This window comes from Mercurialis annua, linkage group LG5, assembly GCF_937616625.2.
Source record: "Mercurialis annua linkage group LG5, ddMerAnnu1.2, whole genome shotgun sequence".
Lineage (NCBI taxonomy): Eukaryota > Viridiplantae > Streptophyta > Magnoliopsida > Malpighiales > Euphorbiaceae > Mercurialis > Mercurialis annua.
The window spans coordinates 23,434,881-23,455,980 of NC_065574.1; the positions used below are offsets into that span (position 1 = coordinate 23,434,881).

Consider the following 21,100-nt stretch of genomic DNA (forward strand, 5'->3'; position numbering starts at 1 on the left):
ATATTAGCTCAATTAAGCTCTATTCATTTGATGTTGGTGTCCAATTGATATCCTCTTAATAGCGAAGTCTTATAAATTGCCTATTATCCTTGTTTGCCTTCTTATCCAATTGATCTAGCTTAGATCATAAGAATCTTCTTATAACATTGCCTCTTTTGTGCTGCCTGCACACGTATTTTTTGAACGTGTGAGGTCTAACCTATCTTTATATATAATACTTTTCTTTGATAGCTTCTGAGAACTTATTTCTTATCCATATCTTTCTTTATCGTCTTCTTTCATTTCAAATGTTTATAACCGCCTTAGAAGTCGCTTTCTTTGGATTTCCGCTATGCTCTTCTCATAAATTGTTATTTCTTGTATCCAGTCTGTAACATCCCGTAATTTTGAGGTATTAAATAATGCCACGTGTCTAATATTTTATTAGACGGAAGTATATAAATTTAATTTAAAGGTAAATTTAATTTACAACTGTTCCTAAAAATATATTATGACTATAGGATTTCAAATTTTAATTTTTGAAAATTTAAATTTGGATGTTTATATAATTAGCGGGGCTAAGAAAAGCTTATAAATTAGAAATAAAATAATTTATAAGTCCCGAACGAATATTTTTGGTTTTATTATTCACAATATAAATTATAAAGGTTATCGTTAAAGTTTGATAAAATTTGGAAGTAAACTTTTTATCAAGTGCGGTTAATATAAACTTAATAAATAAAAAATGATTTATTAAAAATAAAATATAAGTCGGATACGAATAAAAATTATATTTTTATTAGTTTTAAAATTTATGGGATTTTGGATAAAATTTCACGAAATTTGGAAGTCGTTTCTATTTGATCTATGTACAACTAATTATAAAGTTGGTTTAAAGTGCATGATTGAACTAATACTAAATAACACTATAACCTTTTACTATATATATGATTTGAAACTTAGTATTTGTGACCCGCCACTCTCTCAAGCATTTGATCAATGAATGGTAGCGGGTAGTGGTCCTTTCTAGTCTCCGCGTTCAATCTCCGATAGTCGATACAAATTCTCCACCCGGTAACCGTTCTTGTAGAGATTTATTCCCCTTTGTCGTTCTCTACTACCGTCATACCTCCCTTCTTAGGTACGCATTGCACCAGACTAATCCAACCACTATCCGAAATTGGATATATAATCCCGGCGTCTAGAAGCTTCACTATTTCCTTGTGCACAACCTCCTTCATGTTCGGGTTCAACCTCCTTTGCCTTTATGTACATTTCGTAGACTCATCCTCCAAGTGGATTTTGTGCATTACCACTTGAGGACTTATCCCTCGGATGTCGTAAATTTGACAACCCATGGCTAGCACATGACTCTTCACTACTTGCACTACTTGCTTCTCTTGAGCCGCCGATAGTTTGTTGGAAATGCTGATCGGAAGAGTGTTGTTTTTCCCAACAAAGGTGTACCGGAGATGTATCGGCAAGGGCTTCATTTCCACAATAGGAGTCATAATGGAGGAAGGAAAAGTGATTCCCTCATTCTTACTCAAAGCCTCTTGTTCGGGATCATCTTCTTCGGACATCTCATCAACAAACTCTTCGGAATGGAACGTGACCTTCGAAATTTCAGAAAAACATGATTCCCCCTCTTTTGGGCTTGTCTCGATTTGAGATAATCTACTCATGGGATTGTCTCGATTCGAGACAAGTCCCTCAGGAGCTACTGATTGCTTCTTTTTAGTGTCTCAAATCGAGACACTCTCATAAGTGGGGTGTCTCGAATCGAGACACTCTTCTGGGGAATCAAAAAGCTAAAATTTCCTCGTTCCGTCTTGATTAAACACATTCATACTCGCGTCAAGTTGATCCCTCACAAGTTCATCAACCAAATCAATCCTCATGCAATCTTCCTCCTCGACGGTACCCCTCATGACCTTCTTCATATCAAACTTAACCGTTTCTTCGTCGATTCGCAAAGTCAATTTTCCACCATGCACATCAATCAAAGCTCTTCCGGTGTTCATAAAGGGTCGCCCCAAGATCATTGGGCATTCCTTGTCAACCGCATAGTCTAGTATGACAAAATCAACCGGAAAGATAAACTTATCTACCTTGACTAGCACATCCTCAACAATCCCATACGGCCTTTTCAACGAATTATCCGCTAGTTGGAGTACCATCGAGGTGCTCTTCACGGGTTGCTCTCCACAAAGTGTCCTGAAAAGAGTCAAAGGCATAAGATTAATACCAGCACCAAGATCACATAGGCAATTTATAGAACTCATATTTCCTATAGTGCAAGGTATAGAAAAACTTCCTGGGTCCTTCAACTTAGCCGGTAAATCATTCAAAATAATAGAGCTACACATTTCCGGAATGGGAATCATTGCGCCACTATCCCAACTTCTTTTGTTGGTGATGATATCCTTCAAGAACTTGGCATATTGTGGCTTCTCACGTAGTGCATCCGCCAAACTAAGGTTAATTTGCAATTTCTTGAAGATCTCAAGGAACTTATGAAACTTTTTGTTCCCTTGAGCCTTCCTTAACCGGCTTGGAAACGGAACCGGTGGTACAAATAGTGGTGGTGGTGGTGGCCTCACATACGATTCTTCCACATCAATGGTCACTTCCTCACATTCCTTTTGTGACTCTTGGCTTGAGCTTGCTACATCAACAACAATTTGAGGCTCATCCTCCTCAACAACATGCTTCTTCCCATTGGCTTTCTCAAAGTTTCGCCCACTTTGGAGCTCTACCGCCTTAACATGTTCTCTAGGGTTATTTTCCGTAGTGGATGGCAATCCCCCTTGAGGTATACCTTGAAGTGAGATAGCCATTTAAGAAATTTGGGTTTCCAAATGATGAATAGTGGAAGCTTGGTTCTTTTCCCTTTGCTCCATTTTTTCTAACTTTTCGAGCACCTTGGAAAACACATTTCCCTCCTCTGTATTTTTTTATGGTTGGAATCCGGGAGGGTGTTGAGGTCTACCACCATAATTGTTTCCTTGCCCTTGGTGGTTGTGATACGGACCTTGTTGTTGAGGCCTATTCCCACCTTGAAAACTAGGACCCGCTTGTTGGTTCGCTTGAACATTGCCTTGGCCCTCTTGATTTCTCCACCCAAAGTTAGGATGGTTCCTCCATCCGGGATTATAAGTATTTGAGTAGGGATCATTTCCTTGCCTTTGACCTCCCACATAGTTCACTTGTTCGCTCCACGCTTGCCCCGTGGCATAACACTCACTACTACCATGATTGAAGTCCCCACAATGTTGACATCCCACTTGGACGTACGCTACCGGAGCATTCCGAGGGGTCACTTGCTTCTTCAAGACATCAACTTGGCTTTGCAAAAAGGCATTCATGGCCTTCATAGCTTCAAATTCTTTTGATTGGTCAAGTGTCATTAATGCCTTTTGAGCCGGTGGTCTCCTTCGTTCCGAGGACCAATTGCTACTAACCATTGCCAATTTCTCAATCAATTCATTAGCTTCATCAAACGTCTTTTGCATCAAAGAACCACCCAATGCCGAATCAATGGTCGACCTTGTAATATCACCCAAGCCATTATAGAATATTTGGAGCACATGCTCCCTTACAAGGCGATGATGAAGGACATGTCTTTGGAGATCTTTGAACCTCTCCCAATTTTTATAAAGAGATTCCCCATCATATTGATAATAGTCAATGATGTCTTTGGTCAACTTTGCGGTTCTTCCCATCGAAAAGTACTTATGGAGAAACGCTTGAGCAAGGTCCCGCCAATTATGGATTGATGCATTCGGTAGTGAACGAAGCCACAAGCTTGCCTTGTCTCTTAGTGAAAATGGGAACATTCGGAGCTTGATTTGATTGACGGTAATATTATGAAGCTTGAATGTGTCCAACACTCCCAAGAACTTTGCTATATGCTCATTCGGATCTTCACTTGGTAACCCATAGAAGGCGCACCGATTCTCTAGGAGTTGAATCGTGCTAGGCTTGATTTCAAAAGTTGCCGCGGTGACCGGTCGAGCAAAGCACCCATATGTGGCGTTATCCACATCCGGGAGGAAGAAGTCTCCCAAAGTTTGCCTTAATGGTTGATGGTCTTGAGCTTCAGGGCGGTCTTCCCCTTGATGCTCTTGCCGAACTCTCTCATCGAGTGGAGGGGGCGGATGTTGCCTCACTCCATCGACTTGAGGGTGATATTGCTCTTCCTCATAATCATCTTCCCCGTGTTTCATAATAACGGGTCTACGATTTTCCCGCCTCACACTTCTTTCAAAGCCCCCGAGGTTGTCTTGGAATGGTTCTAGCGGAAGATTAGCCGTTCGTGTATTGTGCATACACTATAGTTGATCTCCTACACACAATACAAGCAAACCACGCGTAAACCCGGAAAGAACAAAAAACAACAATAGTAACAAAAACAGAAAATAAAACTAACTCGACAGAACTACAACTAATTTCAATCAATCAATAAACACTCGTCACTCCCCGACAACCTCGCCAAAAACTTGTTGATAAAATTACCAACTCGATAAATACGAGATCGATCCCACGAAGAGTGAATCTAGAGCGATTGATGAGAATGAACGTTAGTTGCTTTTCAATTTGTTTAGCAAATCAAGAATCATGAATTTGTTTCGAATAAAAGAACACACAATTGAATCACTAATTAACCACGTTACTTAAATAAACAATTAACTAACTATCAACTAATTAACACGAGATTTAAATCAATAAGAGTAAAACGGTTAGAGGTTGCTAATCACACCACAACGATATCTAGGAGTTTGGGTCAAGGTAATAGGATCTTAGGTCGGGTCAAGCTATTCTACGGAATCAAATCCGCTCTCTCGAGGCGGAAGTGAACGAGTTGAATCTTGATTAACAACACCGAAATCCAATCCACTCTCGTGCTCATAGATTTCGATAGAATCAATCAAGTCGACTAACAACCAAACTTCACAACCGAAATAGCCCTAAATCACGCTAGTGCATCTAGGTCTAAATCATGTGCTCACCTAGGTATAATCTAATTATTTAGCTCTCGCCCTCCTAATTAAACCACACAACAAATATTAAGAAGCCAACCTAATCTAGGCATTAAGCTCAAAAAGCACAACAACCAACATAACCTAAGAACCCTAACCCTAATCACCTAGCTAACAAACATGGTAATCATAAAAACCCCTAAACAAAGGGTCTAGCCACTAACCATCATTACAACACACTAATTAAACAATAATAAAGATTAATCATATAGTAGAGAATAAGTATCTTGGAATATTCAATGAACAATAATAACATTAACAAGATAATGAAGCTTCCATAAATAAATTAACGTGTATTGATTAGGCATAAGGTACAAAAAAACCTCTGAGGTTTTTTCAAAAGGACAGTTCAGCCCTTTTTGATTTTTGAGGTACAATTCAGCCCTTGTGATTATTAAATTGAACAAAAAAACCCTCTAATTTTTTTTATTGAACAAATAAACCCTTCCGTTAAATATGAGAGTTAACAGCGTCAAATGTCTTTAAGCAAAAAATTCAAAACTGTCCTTAATATTTATAATATATTCCAATTTAATCCTTCAATGGACTTATATTGATAAATAATATAAATTAGGGACTCGAATGATATTTATCCCTTTTAATTTAAAAAATAAAAAAATATAAAAAAGAAACCTCCGGGCCGGAGGTCTGACCTGTTCTCAGGTGAGAACAACCGTCGGTCTGTTCTCACTTGAGAACAAACCGTTCGTCTGTTCTCAGGTCTGAGAACAGACCGACGGCTGTTCTCAACTGAGAACAGACTACCATGTCTGTTCTCAGGTCTGAGAAAAGACCGTCGACGGTCTGTTCTCAGGTCTGAGAGCAAACCGTTGTCTGTTCTCAGATCTGAGAGCAGACCGTTGTCTGTTCTCAGATCTGAGAGCAGACCGTTGTCTGTTCTCAGACCTGAGAACAGACCGTCGACGGTCTGTTCTCAGTTCTGAGAATAGACCCGTTTGTTCTCAAACCTGAGAACAGACCGGCATGGGTCTGTTCTCAGACCAGAGAACAATTTGCACCGACGGTAGTTTTCTGAGCTTCGGTAATTTTGGGTCGGCGATGGTTTTGGGGTCGGTGATAGTTTCGAGTTCAGCGGTGGTTTTGAAAGCGGCGGTGGTTTTTAAAAAAGGCCGGCGATTTTCAAAATAGGTTTTAATTAAATTAATTTTTGTTTAATTATTTTTATTTGATTTTATTGGGTGTTTTATTGAGATTGTTTTTATTTTTTTTGTTTTAAAAATTAAAAAAAAATAAATTAAAAGGAAAAAAAATGTCGATTCGGCGTGTTGGCAGTCGTTTTTAGGGTGGCTGGAGTTAATCGGACACGGTGATTTGAATATGTTTTAATTGATTTTAATAAAAAATAATAATTCGAGTTAATTAGGATGAAGAGGGTGAAATAATGTTAAAATATTTATAAATATAAAATTGGTAAATATTTTAAATATTAAGAATCTTTTTGATAATGTTAAAATATTTATAAATATAAAATTGGTAAATATTTGAAACATTAAGTATCTTTTTGTACTTTTTTTTCTAAATCCACTTCATCGGTTAACAGCAATATGGACGGAAGGGTTTTTTTTTTCGATAATAAAAACTGGAGGGCTGAATTGTACCTCAAAAATCAAAAAGGGCTGAACTGTCCTTTTATAAAAACCTCAGGAGTTTTTTTTGTAGCTTCTGGAAATGAATTTGAAGAACACTACTATTAAAGATGATCTATTACTATTTTAAGCTAGAACAACAAGAACAATCATAAAAGCTAGAGAGAATGTTTTTCAATAATGGAAAAGTGACTACTACTTTCTATCAAATCACCCTTAACCTAAAAAGGAGATAAAAGGGTTTATATAGTGTTTACAAATGAGGAAGTAGGAGACAACTCATAAAATGGTGTTTGGCCAAATGAGGAAACCATGTGCAAGTGTTGAGCAAAAATCTGAAACCCCTCTTTTCCTCTTGTCTCGAATCGAGATGTTCAACTTATCATGTTGTCTCGATTCGAGACAAGTCCTTCGTCAAGCTACTTCCCTTGCTCATCCTTTGTCTCGAATCGAGACACACAATTAAGTGAGGTGTCTCGATTCGAGACATCCTTTAATTTGGCGAAGCTTTCTTTGCTTGCTTCCGACTTTCGCACTCAACTTTCACTTTCGACGATTCTTCACTCTTTTGGCTTCAAAACACTCCGCAATGCTCTTGATTCCCTGAAACATACACACACGCTATAAGGTATGCATTATCATAGAAAAGCGAGGTAAAAACATACAAAAGCATGCAGAATAGCACTCTAATTATAGGAGTATTTTACTCCTATCAAGCTTACATTTAAAGAAATTTCTTTGCAAAATAGTACGTAGTAAGTCGTAAAATACGTACGTAATTGAAGGGTGATAACACCTCTCATCACCAAATAGTTGTTCCAAATCCATAATCATTTATCTAGTGCATGCGATGCATATTCTAATCATATTTCATGCTCCTTCTTAATTATCATTAGGATGTATGCTCATGATATGTCTGGCCACAATTATGCAAATTAAAATTTTTAACAAAAGCTTTCAAAATCTTGAATGTAATACTTTAAAACCAAGCTTCACTAGACGTTTCAACTCTGTGGACGGTAAACCTAATCCACATATTCGTAGGTATACAGTTTATCTACTAAGCGCATAGCGATTTATCGTCTAATACTTATATATAAAAAACCGTAACATAAAATATTCTCTTATTCTTAGAATAACGATACCTTGATTAACTATGTTGCATTTTGAAACATCTTAAGTTTGTTGTGCTGTCCCACTTGTTGTTACTTGCTCTAGCAGATCTATCAGTTCACTTGGACAGACACTCGAGTTTTCAGCTCTACGCCAATTCCTTATTTACCTATGCCTTCTCCATCCATAACCTTGAATCTGATGACCATATTGCCCACAATGCAAACAAGCACCCGTAACATAACGACAAATACCTTGATGTCGTCTCTGGCATAATGGACAACTTAACAGTATCGGTCCTGGATATCTTGGTCTAAAACCTTGATAAACACTACCACCTCTTGCACGTCTAGTACTCACATTTAGGTTACCTCTTATAGCTCCTTGTGAGTTTCTAGGTCTCACCTGTGATCCATAAACATTTAGCACTAGTTCTGGTGCATTCTTAAGAAGTCTAAACTCTAATGGGTTTAATTTCCTACGTGCCAACTCTTCATTCCTATCCTCCAGATCATTGATTCATTGAATTTGTTGTAGCATAAACTGGCTCATCAACACCTGACAACCTTGCATAGCAGTGATTCCTGATACAAGTTGGTTCATATTGATGTAGGGTTGTGGCTTCATTTCTAATGCTTGCTATTCTTCTTCAAAGTCCTGATCCATATTATCACCTTGAGCATTAAACTGTTGCAGCATTTCTAATGCCTCATCTACCCTAGCATCATCCACATTTTCACTTTGATCATGGATTACTTCTTCCATCTGTATCGGTTCATTCTCTCTCATGAAATCAGAGGGTTTGTCATAAGTCTCTTCTACACCTTGTGCATCCATAGCATGAACGTCCCATTGCCTTTGATCCTCCATCCTTCTAATAATATGCAAATTGTTTAATCTATTACTGAATCATGACTAAACAATCGCAACAAAGCTATATCATACGAACACGACAAGCACACATCCATATAATCAAGTATCAACGCAAAAATGACCTATAATTTCCTAAGAGACACATCTAAACATAAGCCGAACATCTATGCATAAGTAGAATATCTATGCATGATTATCTCGTCAAATAATCCTATCAAACGTACAAACAGACTCACATCTTAAAGAGGAGGGTGAAAAACATTAAATCAAACAAAAACTGATCAAAGGCATGACTCAGATAATATATGCTGTTGTAGTTCCTAGGTAGACTTACACACGAAAGGAGTAGTATCCTAGACCAACTACTCTGATACCAACTTTGTCACGACCAAAAATCGAGGGCCACGACCGACGTTAGGGAACGGGAGTAATTGCTCCGCAACCCGTAGCAAGCCTAAAAAAATAACTAAAAACTTTTTGTGAGTCAAACATTTAACTATAAATAAAATGTTTTTGGAAAAATATCCTAAATCAATAATTCATATGCGTAAAAAATATTCTTTAAAAATGATGCTTAATCGATAGGAACCAAGGTCTTACTATGCGATAACACAATCAAGCATTGCCTTGTCCAACTAACATACATTCCATAACTATAGCTGATTCCATACATAGGCAATTGGTGAAGATATCAAACGAATGAAAAGCGTAGTTTTATAAAACTATGTACATGCATTTCATAATATCAGAGTTAACAACAACACATCATTTGATACAAAAACATAAGTCGTGGTCTGACATCAACTGATTACTGCAACACTACGAAGTAAAGAATACTTCAATACACACTTCAAAATGTCGCAGACTTCCGGAACAAGAATGGAAGCTCGACCACTTTGTCATATCAAAGACCTGAACTAAAAAAATATTTGGGGGTCAGACAACGGTAAGTGAATTCATATAAATAATATCATTTATTAACTAAAAACAAAAATCATATTTATATGCATCTAAATACGGAACTGAATGAAACCCTAAGCCATCATGTTTATCATTAAGTTCATGTAATCTTATATTAATACAAAACTTCGTTATTGGATCCAGTCTCGAGATAGTTCCACAGAGTTAACTAGAAGATACAGGTCCTGAGATAGTTCCACCGAGTTAACTCGCATTAATATAAATTATTGAATGTTCTGACAAGGCATCGTACTTATATATTATTGCGCGTTCTTTACGTATATTAAATTTATTTTGACTAGTGTACACACAATTCTATTATTGCTCAATAGATAGCACGTTAAATCAGATCTATATAAGAATATCAAACATTTAAATGCAATTATGCAGTTTAAAAACTGCATTTGATAAAATAATGTACTTTCTTAATTATCGACAGTAAATATATAAACTCACGACTTGCTATAAAAAAAATTCTAAAAGCAAGCAAAACGGCTTCACTCTACTTGAGTTCCGGGTCCCGTCGATAGTTGCCTCGCCGGGTGTAGGTAAAATACGATATCCAAACGTAATTAAAATAGATCCTAATCCAACTCTATTCTAGAAACAAAATACATAGCGAATAAACTATATTATATCGCATTATATTCGCCTCGAAATAAATCGATAACCTTCAAAGTAATAATTCCCTTTATTAAATAACATTAGACAAAATGTTATTTATTAGCTGTCCAATTTAGTTAAAATAAATTAATTATCGAGCTAATTTGATAATTAATATATTAAATCACATTTACATAAATTATAATTAATCTTAGCATAAAACGTCAATTGAGTAATCGAATAATTAACGAGCTAGCATTTCGTTAGCTAAAAACTAACTTTCCAAATCTAGTTAACAAGTAAACTTTGATCCCAAAAACAAAAGACTTAAAGCAGTCCCAATCCTAAATAAATTTACTATTCGTATACTTCACAACCCCATTTAAAACTTCCGTTTATACTTGAACTAATTCCAACATTTTGTTAGCCCGCAATTTGCTCTCAAAGTCGGCTCCTAACCACGTTTTAATCCTTTTCCTTAACTCCTGGTTTTTACTCATATTCAAGTCTTAAAACCAACCAACATAGACTACCAAAACCTTCATTAAATACTTAACATCAACTATTTGCAATATCATCTAACTATAACGATTAAATCCGAGTAAAATTTATCACAAATTAGGTCCGGTTTTCTATCCGAACCGCGCTTATTAGGCTTGCTAAGGCTGCATTTTGCAACCTCCCATTTGAGCTGTCAAAAGCTCTGATCATCGAGGAGGTCTATTCCATGAGGAGATTTCTCTGCGCCATGAGGAAACCTTGCATTTGCTCAATAGCAGATGCAATCTGCTCTTTTGAGCGGAATGAGTTTCTACTCATGCGAGTAGAAACAGTTCTGCTAGTTTGAGCAAAACCATTTTTTCTCGTTTGAGCAGAATAATTCTCATCATTTTAGCGAAATTGAGCCCCCCCGAGCTTCTCACTTTCACCTCGACCTATCTGCATCACAACGTACTCAAGACATTAAAACTCTAAAAGGATCATTCAAATTCATAGCTCAAACCTTAGGTTCAAACACCCAAATAACAAACAACAAGTTCACTATTCAATCTCAACAAAACCACCTAAAACTATAACAAAATCGTAAACTTTACCTTGTCCGCCTATGAGTTAGCTATCCAACCGAGCTTAAATCCGTGAAAATGGTTGCCGGAATCCCGAGTTCTAGCTCCCGCCGTGAGAAGTGTTCAAGAAACAATTAAGATGTTGGGTTTGTCTATGGTGATGGCAGGGATGGTATGTTTTAAGGTTAGGTGTCACGACCCGAATTTCACCCGAAATCTCGAGCCAAGACCGACGTTTGGAAATGGGAGTTGTTGCTCTGAAACCCGTAGCAAGCCTTAAAAACCTTTACAAATGTTTCGCATTTTTGGAATCATAAAAAGGTTCGCAGCCTCGTTGTAGAAACACTTTAAAACCTTTAATAAAAACGCGATGGAAAAACCATTATTGTATTTCAAGAAACTAGAGCGTAAACATAATTCTCTTATGACATACATGCTCTGTTTCCAATACAATACTAAAATGCTATTAACATAAGCCCAGTGTACATCATTAAACGACTAGTCAAAGCATTTTAGATAAACGCGCAGATTTTCAAACATATATCATATATAGTAGTTCAAATCAGAGTTTATCAATATAAAGTTGAACTACTGAAAACAGAAAGACAGACTTTCTCATATCCAACTACTTGCATCTCTACAGATTCAGACGACGACTTCCAGAATTAATGTGGAAGCGTGACCTAGTAGTTATATAACCTGAAAGGGAAAATAGTGGGGGGTCAAAAATATATATATTTTCGAGTGAGTTCACTTTACTAATGCATATTAAATAAAATAGGATCGCATATATCAAAAACCATTCAAAACATATAGCCAAATATTGCATCCGATCGAAACCCTAATTTAAAGTACACACACTATACTTATATCAAATCCTATTGAATCAAATCAAATCAAATCAAACTTAATCCAAGTGGCGTGGTCCCGAGAATATCAACTGAGTTACCAATACCATATGGCACAGTCCCGAGAAATCCCACCAAGTTACTGATACCATTTTTCAAATCCAAATTGTGAGTCTCGAGAATTCCACCGAGTTATTCATTAGATACAGGTCTCGAGAATTTTGCTTCCACCGAGATTCCAGTTCTGAGAGCTTCTACCTAGTTACATTGTATCTAACAAACAATGTCCTTCTGATAATTTACAAACACATCTAATAAGATAGACACATAAGACTTAGCAACACTGGTGATCACACAGTCCTATTGACACCCAAGAAGTAGCACGTTTCTTCGGATCTATACTGGTTTACATATTATTATACGAAATCACAGTGTAATAATCAAAATACATAATATCATATAATAAAAGTTTTTAATAGTAATACACCAAAGTAACTGTAAACTCACAAAACTGATATCCCTCAAAGTATATGCTCCTTATAGCCCACTAGTCAAACACCATAGTGTTCTGACTCAGCAGATCGACTACTCCTCAGATCTAATTGAGATTTAAAAGTCAAATTATATCCAAGTATCCCCTAACTTTAATCATATCTAATAGAAACACTGACTCGTTTTTCGTTTAAATCGATGCCGTTACTGTCGAAATCGTTGATAATCGAATTTTTTACAATTACTGGGACTTCGATGTAACTGATCGGCTAATTCTGCAAGTGCACAGAATCCATTGTAGCAAGTAATACTCGGAGTATTCCAAGGTCGAATCCACAAAGGACGAACTCTTTTAAATGTTATTTAATTTAATTTTTGTAAAGTAACCGTTTTGTTAAGTTGATTTGGTTTTGGAAACAAATAATTAAATAAAGAAAAGTAAACGAATATTTTTGATAAAATATCAAGATTTAAAGAAACTAGGATTTCGGGGTTCACCATGGTTGAGGGGAAATTCTATCATAATTAATAATACATCTCAAAAAAAAATTCATGACAATTATTTCTAAAATATATTTGTTCTCTTCCAAGACACAAATGTGTGTTTAATTAATTCTGGATATTTTCTAATAACCATGTTAATTAATTAAAACCATTAAGTAAAGAATTAACGCCATCACAATTTCTTAGACATATTCCTATTCTAAGTAAATTATGTTTAATCTCTAGATCTGAATTCATACTTCACGGTCAAGTACTTCACATGAAATTTAGTATAAAAACATTAAGTTGATCAATCTTCAATTCATGATTATCTCAAGAAGATTAAAGAAAAACCTTGTTTAAAACATTAATGAGATGTAATAATAAATAATCAAGAATTCCCCTCAAACTAGGCTACATCCCTAATCCTAGTTTAAGGGTTTAACAATTCCTTTTCATATTGAACATAACAATGAAATTATTACACCTCAAGAACATATAAGAAAAGAAGTGAAAATAGAATAATGGTTGAGACAATTATATTATAGAAAATGTCTGCACAAAAGTATGTGTGAGTGAATGACTATCTCTACATAAAAGTGCTCTATTTATAGGCACAAAAATGAGTGATGTTCAAGCCAAGAAAATTTTCCTTCCATAGTGAGCTTGAGTGATAATAAAGTTTGACATATCTTCTTGCCATAAAGGGTAGGAGTGGTGATCAAGTCTCTCTTTCCTTTCCATAGTGAGCTTGAGTGAATCAAGTTTAACATATCTCATTTCCATAAGGAGCTTGAATGAAGTCAATGTAGCATATCTTCTTTCCATAATGAGTTTGATGGAAATCAGAGCTCCTTTCTTTGAGTGCAAGCCAAGGAAGATCCCTTTTTGAGTGTGAATCAAGGTTATATCGACATAGAAGGTTTATGAGTGCTCACCGAGGCCTTGGACTTCCCAAAACTGTCAAAAATGAAATTTCCAGGTCCTCAGCCGGCCTTTAGCCTGCTTGGAGGGTGTGGGCCGGCTCCGGGCCGGCCGAAGAGTTGTTTCACCCAAAACCACTAAATTTGGCCGATTCGATTCTTGGTTCGCAAGTGCTATGTCTTGGAGACCTATTTCAAGCCAGTTCAAGTCCGAATTTGAACTTGGTTTCGTCATGAAAGTTATATATCTATCTCTTATCTTTCCATAACATGTTTAATCACATGATTTGGATATTTTTAGCTCCAGATATGATCCGAATACGGAAATATATCCGAATTTTCAGCTTTTCGATCTAAACTTTCAGCGATTGATTTAGTAGCTATGTTGCTTCCATTTATACTTGATTCTCCATTATTCTTCTTCTTGGACTTGATAGAATCAATCCGACTTGACTTTCACTTTATTTTTGCTCTGTTTATTCAATTATATTCCGGAAATGCTAAGTATTCACTATTTATATTAAAAACTACAAAAAGGTAAAAATGATTATAAGACTCTCTATTTTACGCAATAAGACACTAAAATATATTATACAAATGACATGAAATTGACGTAAAATAGAGGCTTATTAAACACGTCGAAATATTAATATTTTAATAGTAATATAAAATTATTTTGACGATTTTCAGAATTGCTCGTAGATTCGTAATCTACGTATGTAATTTTATAATTTAATTTATTAAACTGATTAAATCTTAAAAGTTACATTTCAATCCTTAATGTTTATTTCTTAAATAATTTTATTGGTTTTGTTAAATAATAACAGCTTATTAATATATTACTATCAAAATAAGTATACTATATTATTATAGCATATTAAAATAATTACATTAAACAAAAAATATATACAATTGCTTTTTATTTTATTTTGTTAATTGAATAGAAAAGAATGCGGTAATGACTTTAAAAAATCAAATATCATAAAATAAATCTTATTTTATTCTAAAATTTATGAAGACCACACACACATAAAGTGATACAAGCATAAATGATAAAAAGACAAAATAATTACGGTTAATGATGACCTTTAATTGGTTTTACATATATTTTATAACTTAAAAGTAATGGCATGAGTTTTAATTACAATAGAAGTTGAAGTACAAAAAATAATAGGAATTATTTTCCAAATACCTGATCTGGGTAAAGTATTTACACTATTTTATCCCATCTTTTCCTCTTATCCTATATTACCTAATAAGCTAATTTATTTACAAAAAATATCTACTATATAAAAAAGTCTTATCTCATTTTAGGTTAAACTTTTTCATATCCACCTTTTCTTTTCTCTCTCTTTTTTCTCTTCTTCTCTCTTCTTCTCTTCTTCTTTTCTTCTTCTTTTTCATTTGATTTTTAGTTTATCTCCTCTGATTTTTTTTCCGTTCGTCTTTTCTGTTCGTCTTTTCGGTCGCGCTTCCGTTCCTCTACTTCCGATGGATTTCTCGTCGTTTCCGGTCGTTTTTCCGTTCGTCTTTTCCATTCGCGCTAGTCCGTTCGTCTTTTCCATTCGCGCAATGGATTTCTCGACTCGTTTTAAGATTTGTGTAATTTTTTAGATTTTTTGTAATGATATAAATACTTTGTAAATAAATTATTGTAGATCTATAATTTTTTTGTTTATAAAATTGTTCTATTATTCATATAATTATTTATTTTGTTTTCTCTTATTCATAAATTTGTTTATTGCTACTGATTTTGTAAAAGAAATATTGATTTATGGTGCATTTGTAATAATTTTATAATATCTTTACGTTTTAGTGTATTTTTGGTGTATTAATAGTGTATTTCTGCCGTTTTTAGTATATTTATGGTGCATTTACAAGGTTTCTGGTGTATTTGCAGTGTTTATGGTGTATTTCCAGTGTTTCATGGTTAAACCACAAAAACACTACAAAATGCCATAAATACACTACTTATACACTAATTTTACTCTATATATACACTAATTTTACACTATATAAACACCATAAAAACTACTGTTACAATATAAAAAATAAAATAAAAAATTTCAGGAAAAAAATCTATAAAAATAAAAATTAACACTATATATACACTAATCTTACGCTATATAAAAAATACTGCCGCTCGGTTCGGTCGACCGAACCGAAAAAACCAAAAACCGAATTTGAAAACCGAAAAAGGTATTTATGAAATTAAAAAAAGAAAAAAGGTATTTTTCGTAAATGAAAAACGTCAAAAAATAAAAGTCAAAACTTGCAATGTAAAATTGTAAATAAAATGGCAAAACATGTATTTTGGAAAATTACCACAAAATAATACTCTGCGTCCTAAAAAAATTATCTATTTTTCCACTTTGCACAGTTTAGAAAAATATATATAAAATTACAATTTTTTAAAATTTGTCTTTACTTCTTTCTGTTATATCCTTGTTAAATTAATTTGACTAATTTGTTTTATGAAAATAACGATAAAGAGAATTTTAAATCAATGAGAGCAATAAATTGAGACTAATTTTAAAGATTGTGATTTACAAGAAATGACAAAAATATTTAAAACTAAAATAACAAAGTGGACGATTATTCTGATACATAAGGGATATATAGTTAGAACAAACACAGAATGAGAAAAATACAAATATTAAAAATTAAAAAAAAATCATCATAATTAATCTCATAATTTATTTATTTATGTGATTCTTTTGATTATAATTTTTTTTCTACGAGTTCTTTCTTTCATAATTGTTTTTTAATCACCGTTTGATTGTATAAATCTTAAAATTTGAATTAAATATAAATATATTACAATAAGAAGATATAAATAGTTCTAAAATATCATTCTATAATACATAATTATTATTTTACATATATAAAAAAATGTATATAGTACGACTTAAATGTTAATATATTTTCCTATTAGAAACTTTATCTTTCATGTTAGATAAAACAATAATTAAATAAAAAATTTCTACATATTAATATCAAAAAAAATTTAATATGTAATAAATTAACAATTATAAACATGAAACTTTTATATTAATTTTGTAATATATATAAATATTCTTAATGTATATATTTTTTGTACATTAATATAATATTTTTGTATTAATATAACCCTTATCATGATAAATAATTATGTTTTAATAAAATGATACAATTTATAGAATTAACATTGTGTAATAAAAAGATTGGGAAAATAAAAATATTTCTTGAAATAATATATTAGTTCAATATTAATAAAATTGACTATAAAATGTCAAAGCAATGCTTGTCCATTTTGCTAAGTTAACATTGTTTTTTTTATAAATCAAATTCTTGCTGTCCACGTTTCTTCTTCCCCTTATTTCTATTGTTTTATATATATATATATATATATATATATATATATATATATATATATATATATATATGTATATATATATATATATATTAATCTATAAGTTTTAATTATACATCGAGACTTTCAAATTTTGACATTCTAATTTCAAGGTTTATCCGAAACTTTTGACTCTTCAATTAGAGATGTATATTGATATATTAATTATTAATATATCTTTTATACGACACCGAATAATAATTTTCTTTATTTTCTCTTATTTTATCATTCATAATTTTTAATTTTTAAAATCCTATAATTATGACATATTTTCGGAACACTTATAAATTGAATTTATTTTTAAATTTAATTTATGTACTTCCGACTGTCAAAATCTTGACACGTGACCTATTCCGACCATTTAAAATTATGGTATGTTATATTCTTCCCACCTTATAAAAATTCATCCTCGAATTCCAAATATAAACCACGTGACAAATAACTCCATGACTTTATACTCTCTTTCCCGTTACTTATGCTTTTGAATCATCTTCAAAATTCACACATATCTCTAATCATTTTTTCACAAAATAACCTCGTATATCTCTCCATTCGACAATCACAACAGTTAAAACTTAAGTATCTATCTCAAGAATATCCATCGGTTCAATTAAAAATTATCTAGGTTTTACTAAACCCTATCGATTTCTAAATATCGTCTAAAACTCGTTTAATATTTTCTTGACCATAACTGTATTATCCAACTTTTATTCTTGTACTCCTCCGTTTCACCCTCGAGGATCACTAAAAATTTGACCTCGAGTATTTACTTTTGTTATAGAGTTCTGATGTAGGTATACTTACATAACAAACAAACACGTTTTTAAACATTTCAACTATCTTTGAAAGACTTCCAAACAAAACGAGTATTTGCAAAATTCACTTTCAAACTGTTTAAACATCAGCATAATAGTGCATTAGGGTGATGACTTCTCCCATCCCCAAAGAATTGCCACAACTTACTTTTTTCTTAGTGATGAATGTTCTACTAATGCATGAATTCATGTATGTAGTGATACATTTCTATCAATGTCATGGCATTTACAAATGACTATTGCGGGTCTAGGGACAATTATGCTTTCAAAACCATTCAAATAGATAACCTTAATAAGTTATAAACATTTTGTTCTTTAAGTTCTCCATACCCTAAACTCTGTAACCAGTAAGATTTCTCCACTTCTCTAAATCCATACTTCTCTCGTCAATCGTACTTCGTTTGATATTCAAGCATCAATATCGAGTCGTCTAGACCGCAAGCATGCGTATGTCGCAGTCTTATATACCACAAGGAAAGGCTGAGAGCCTATGAAACATAAGAATATATGTAGAAGACATGACTCCAATCCTATGTGCCGCAGTAGTTCCTATGAGTACCTATGACACATACCCCATATTCCAAAATCATCTATCAGCAATGTTTTTAAATTCTCGAGTCCGCGAATCATTGCTTTGATACCACCTTTGTCACGACCCAAATTTCACCCTAAATCTCAAGCCGAGACCGGTGCTAGAGAATGGGAGTGGTTGCTCGGAAACCCGTAGCAAGCCTTAAAAACCTTTACAATTTTTTTGCGTTTTGGAATCATAAAAAGGTTCGCAACCTCGTTGCAGAAACACTTTAAAGCCTATATTAAAAACGCGATTAAAAAACCATTATTGTATTTCAAGAACCCAGAGTGTAAACATCATTCTCTTGTGACGTACCTGCTCTGTTTACAATACAATACTAAAATGCTATTAACATAAGACCAGTGTACCTCGTTAAACGACTGGTCAAAGATTTTTAGAAAAACGCGCAACTTTTCAAATATATATAATATATAGTAGATCAAATCAGAGTTTATCAATATAAAGTTAAAGTACTGAAAACAGAAATACAAACTTTCCGATATCCAACTACTTGCAGCTCTACAGATACAAACGACGACTTCCAAAATTATTGTGGAACCCTGACCTCGTAGCTATATAACCTGAAAGGGAAAACAGTGGGGGTCAGATGAAATAACCCGGAAAATGATACGATAATTGGATCGTGCCACGAGTCCTAAATTATGGAATTTAGGCCAAGTAAGTTGGAAAAGAGGACCCGAGTAAGTCGACATTAAAATTTTAGTAAGAAATTTTCAATAATAATATTCCATAAAAGAAATGGAATTGGGTTAAGAAGGTATATAAGAGAAAGTTGCTAAAAGTACACTTTAGCCCAAAATTGGAAAATAAGCTTTTTTCCCGCAAAATAGAAATTAAATAGACTATAGATGGGAATTAATATGTATAGAAATAATATCGATAAAATGGTTATCGATAGTTTTTAAAATGGAATTTAGACGAGAAAGTGAGAAAAAGTACAAGTTAGCTCAAAATTGGAAATTGAGCGTTTTTGGCCAAAAAACTGCCAAAGTAAATTATCGGAAATAGAATTATGAGATATTAGGGTGATATTATTTATTTGGAAATAAATAATATAAAATTTATCGAGGTGTAAAAATAGGATATTTAATCGATGAAATTGGACAAGTTTTAAGTTAGAAATCAAAACGGGTTGAGTCGATTTCTTTAAGGACTAAATACAAGGAAAATGAGTTTTAAATCATAAAAAGACTCATTTCTTCAGCTGAAATGAATAAATCCCGTAGCTCCTTCAATCCCAAATCACAAAACCTTCAAATCATCATAACACTTTCGTTTCTTAACGGAATTGAGCGATTCTCACGGCCACGAAACGAGGAAAGCATCCTCTAATGGATTGTGGCTTAAATTGGTGGTAAGTTTGAGTGATTATGGTTAGGGTTTCAGTTGAATTATTTCGGTTTTGGTGATTAAGTTGAGATTTTGGGATGATTGATGTCTATTGGTGATTATAAGCTTGAAATGGATGATATGGATGGTGAATTCATGCTTATGCCTTTGGATTTGTGTCATCAACCAAGGTGATATTTTGTTGCTGAATTATATTAACTTTTATTGATGAGGTTGAATGAGTTTAATGGCATGTGTATTTGGCAATTGACATGTGATTAAAGGTGTTGGATAGTTGTGTTGTTATGGTTAAGAAATGGAATGAAATTTGATATGGAATTGGATTAAGGGCTTCGACTATTGAAGCATGATTAAGCTATGAGGATCAATTGTTAGTATTGAGCTTTAATTTGGGTAATTAGAGATGAATTTAAGTTGATTGAGATTGATAAGTTTTGGATTGAGTGTTTGCTGGAATTGTTGGCTGCAGAATAGGGGGTATTGCGAGGGAAATATCTCGAGCTATGCAGCTATGAATTAAGTTCTGTTTGTTGGTACAGAAACTTAAAGGTGTTATCTGAAAATGTTTAGGTTTGAGTTTCTGCAGATTCGGCCTCTAAGTTTCCAAAACGAAGAAGAATATTAAGTTGCGCGTAACAGTTCTGTAATCAGGACAGCCTCAAGTTATTAACTTCCGGGCTGGTTTCCGACACCTTCGGATGCTAGTATTAGTCCGAGACCTAAACAACAGTTGTAGAGGACATTCTGAACTTTAAGAATGTTGGTTTAGTTTAGAGGTCGGACTATTTTACGATTAGTAAACGTAGGGGATTACGGGGTCGATAATGCAACAAGTTATGTACTTGTTTAATCTCTAGTCTTTGTGTCTATTGAATTAGAATCTCACTTGAGATCCATTTGATAAATGTCCTAGGTCCGACAAGGCGACCTAATAGCGGACGAGGAGCTCAGGGAGCTTACTC

The 21,100-nt window shown here is 33.8% G+C and overlaps 1 protein-coding gene and 1 non-coding gene across 2 annotated transcripts; one reads left to right on the forward strand and one right to left on the reverse strand.

Moving 5' to 3' along the window:
* Nucleotides 1–1,790: 1,790 nt before the first annotated feature.
* LOC126681725 (uncharacterized) lies at nucleotides 1,791–2,819 on the reverse strand. The gene is made up of 2 exons (XM_050377276.1): nucleotides 2,556–2,819; nucleotides 1,791–2,474 (listed from the first exon to the last, which is right to left on the reverse strand). Exons 1-2 carry the CDS (start codon nucleotides 2,817–2,819, stop codon nucleotides 1,791–1,793), a joined length of 948 nt encoding a protein of 315 aa, XP_050233233.1.
* A 763-nt stretch (nucleotides 2,820–3,582) lies between these two features.
* LOC126685236 (small nucleolar RNA R71) lies at nucleotides 3,583–3,689 on the forward strand. The gene has a single exon (XR_007643347.1). It is a non-coding gene; the product is annotated as a small nucleolar RNA R71 (small nucleolar RNA).
* Nucleotides 3,690–21,100: the final 17,411 nt, after the last annotated feature.

What these genes read in the sequence shown, in the direction of transcription:
- LOC126681725 (XM_050377276.1), bottom strand. Translation starts at nt 2,819, where the DNA reads ATGGCTATCTCACTTCAAGGTATACCTCAAGGGGGATTGCCATCCACT. An exon ending in CACCACCACCACCACTATTT is followed by an intron (nt 2,475 to 2,555) that starts GTACCACCGGTT and finishes GAGATCTTCAAG; the next exon opens with AAATTGCAAATTAACCTTAG.